The following is a 3496-nucleotide window of genomic DNA, read 5'->3' as shown; positions in this document are numbered from 1 at the left end:
GCGGCGAGGATGGGGGGGGGGGCGGGGGCAGCGCTGACTGCACTTGTACCTGCCCCTCACCTGGGTGAGCTGTGCTGCATGTGCCCCCTTCCATCTTTTTCCAGGACCTAGTATGCAGGCAGCTGCCCACACATGTCCACACCCTCCCCACAGCATACAATAGTAAGACTTTATTTTGAGCTATTATACAATTACCTCTATATATGGTACTTAAAACATAAATCAGGACAAAAAATCTTTTTTGAGATAAAGTTTTAGTAAATGTTTGGATTTTAATATAGGATTTTAAATAAATTATAGATTTTAAAACACAAAAATATCTGAAAGATTTTGTGTGCAGCCCTCAATAGCTCACCAAAACTCATTAAGTGGCTCACCAGCCAAAGTAATTGTCCACTCCTGCTCTAGCAGCAACTTATAGCTGTAGTTTCTAATCAGGCTCCTGCTTACTGCCCCTCTTGTGGCAAGTTACAGTTGTGCAAATTCAGAACAGTCAGAGAAGATTTTAGCCTAAATATGTAACTGTTATAAACTCGAGTTAACATCGATGCTGATTGACTTCTGAATGCAGAATGAATACAACCAAAAATCTAACTAAGACTGGAGACACACCTCTCGGAGGACAATCACTCCCTCCCCAAACTCTCAGTTCTAATTCTCAAAGGGAACTTACAAAACACTGTTGGTAGACCAGCCTATGAACTTCACTTTATGAATCTACTGGAAACAAAAAATCATGGACTCAAAACAGACATTGGTTTTATGACACATTACAATCTATCTGACATCTGATTCACCAGGTACCTGCCTGACCTGACCTCTTACATTCTTCTTTTCCCCCACCTTTTCTCCTCTCCCCTCCCACACTTTTCTGTTCTTTATCTTCCTGATTTCCATATATTTCCTCTCACTGATGCCTCTTTTTCACCTTGTATTATTGCCTCTGTATGTTCCCTTTAGCCTTTTTTCCTTCCTTAGCTTCCTTCCTCCTCCCTTCCCTACTTCACCTTTTGTTTTTCTAATTTCTACCTATTTATATTTTCACTGACATCCTGTCACACTTCTAGCTTCTCTCAGTTCTGTTTTCCTAATCTCCAGCTATTCCCTTTTTCACAGACAGCCTCTTTTCTACCTTGTATTCTATCAGTATAATGTCTCCCTTCTCTTTCCCCTGCCTTCTTCCCCCTCCCTCCTCTGCCTTACCTTTTGTCTTTCTAATTTCTACCTATTTACATTCTCACTGACATCCTGCCACACTTAACTTCTCTCATTCCATGGAGTCTAAGACCAGCAGAGACTCCCTATGCCTGAAGAAGGGTGACTGTGCCTGAAAGCTTGGCTAAGGACTCCCCCCCCCCCGCACTACTCAGTTGGTCTAATAAAAGATATCACATCTACTAAAAAACCTTGCCGACAGACATTTTGAGAAGCTTGAAGTATAATATGTAACAAAGCCCATTTATCTTCAAATAAGTTGGGATAGGACTAAAAGGAGGGATGGACAGCACAAAAGTATGGTTCAGATAAGGCAAGGTTCTTTGAGTAGATGTGGTATCTTTCATTAGACCAACTAAATAGTTGGAAAAAAGGTCTTTGTAAGCTTTCAGGCACAAGCACCCTTCTTCAGGCATTGGGAGACTGCTCTACTTCCGAGATCTCCAAGGCAGGAAAGAAGCCAAAAGTGCTACAAGACATCTGTGGAAATGTAAATAGGTGGAAGTTAGGAAGACAACTGGTAGAGATAAGACAGGGAAAGAATGCAGATGGTAAGCTCAGGCAGGTACCTGGTGAATCAGATGTCAGGCAGGTTGTAATATGTCACAAGTCCAATGTTTATATTAAGTCCATGATTTTTGTATCCATTAGACTTATGAAGTGAGGTTTTGGGCTCATCTATGAAAGATGTTTTGCAAGTTCCTTTTGAGGATTAGCAAAGAGAACTTACAAAACACCCTTTGTAGATGAGCCTATGAACTTCCTAGTCACTGAAGGCTGCTATTCCCTCCATATTAAACACTAAAGCTAACTTCCTGTTACAAGCAAAAGGTTTAAATTTTTTCCCCCTCAGTTTCCTTGCCTCTTGACTCACCCTTAATGTCACAAAAGCTCACATAAAATAAGTTACCTTAGAGCAAGGGTGGCCCATGAGCCAGATCTGGCCCTTGACATTGTATCGTCTGGCCTGTGGGAATACCCACCAATCTGTGGGTTGTGGTGCTACATGCTAGTTTAGGCACAGTGACGCAGGGCTTGATCCTGGCATATGGGGCTAGGTGGGGGTAGCACAAAACCTCACAGCCTGATCCCAGTGGGCAAAGACAGTGTGCTGGGGTGACACAGGACCCAATCTGTGGGACCTGCGGGGCCAGGCTAGAAGGGCCCCTGCTACACCAGCCCCGCGGGCTGGGGGGAGTAGCTGCAGCACCCCCCGCGACTGCAAGACTTCCAGTGCGCCGCTGGGGAAACATTTATTCGAGTCCCGCCAGAACAGGCTGGGCGAGACCCCGTGAAGGCCAGCCCAACGCCCTGCTCGAGACGGAGCGGGGCTGCCCGTACCAACACCAACGTCTTCGCTCGCGGGCCTGGGCCCCGGCCCTGGCCTCTCCACGACGTCTGGCGAGAGGCCTCCTCGCACCGAGAGGCCCGCCCTGCCCGTCACCCGACGCAGGGTCCCGCCCTTGCCCGCTCCCCACCCCGCTCTTACCGGCGGGGGAGCCCTGCGAGCCCAGAGAACGCCCGCCCCCGCCCGAACCGCTCCCGCCCGCTCACCCTCTCGTGGAAGATGGACTCCATGTTTATTTGTCTCGAGCCAGCGGCCTCCGCCTCACGTGACCACGGCCCAGCCAATCGAATAGCGTTTCACCAGCAACCAATCGCCGCAGCAGTCCCGCTTCCTTCCCTGCCCTCAACGCGGCCACGTGGCTCTCGCCCCGCCCAATAACATCTCGACAGGCAGATCATGTCTGCGGCCGCTGGGCCGGCTGGGGATGAACGCGCTTCCGGAGGAGTGTCACTGCTGCCGGCGCGGGCTCCCTCTGCAGGCCGGGAGGATCCAGACGCTGGCGCGGGGAAGGGAGGGCTGCACGGGCGCGGCCGGCTAGCGCAGCAGTGGCGCCCGCTGCCGGTTGCGGAGCGCTGCGTACCCTGGTCTGGTTCCGCCAGCCCGGGGATCGGTAGGTCTGGCCGAAGGGGTGAATTAGGAAATACATTTCCCAGCGCTTCTTGAGCTGCACGCGGGGCATTCAGGCACAAAGACGATGGCATTTTCACTAGGATCTACACAAACCTCTCCCCCGGGCACAACAGGCAAGGGGAAGGAGTAGGGAGTTATTTCTAAGCAACAGGCAATGTCTGACAATAATACTGAAAACAGGAATGAGTGAAAGAGAAGAAACGGGGGAAGGGAGGAGAAGGTATATCTCACCAAATTTAACCTCATTCATTCTCCCAGAGGCTGGGTACAGAGTGGCCAGGCAAAGACCGCTGCTCCCCATCA

The 3496-nt window shown here is 49.8% G+C and overlaps 1 protein-coding gene across 5 annotated transcripts in view; it reads right to left on the bottom strand.

The window, feature by feature from the left end:
• ATXN3 (ataxin 3) overlaps window positions 1-2828 on the bottom strand; it is a 33089-nt gene extending 30261 nt beyond the window's left edge. For all 5 annotated transcript variants that reach the window (XM_025214531.1, XM_025214535.1, XM_006032809.3 and 2 more), the window contains exon 1: window positions 2770-2828. In XM_025214531.1, coding sequence (XP_025070316.1) covers window positions 2770-2793 — 24 coding nt within the window. In that variant the 5' untranslated portion in view covers window positions 2794-2828. The remainder of the gene's footprint in view (window positions 1-2769) is intronic.
• Window positions 2829-3496: the final 668 nt, after the last annotated feature.

Source organism: Alligator sinensis, unplaced genomic scaffold (genome assembly GCF_000455745.1).
Source record: "Alligator sinensis unplaced genomic scaffold, ASM45574v1 scaffold645_1, whole genome shotgun sequence".
In the NCBI taxonomy this organism is placed as follows: Eukaryota; Metazoa; Chordata; order Crocodylia; family Alligatoridae; genus Alligator; species Alligator sinensis.
Note: the sequence above shows the minus strand (reverse complement) of the source record. Positions and strands in the feature narration are given on the sequence as shown.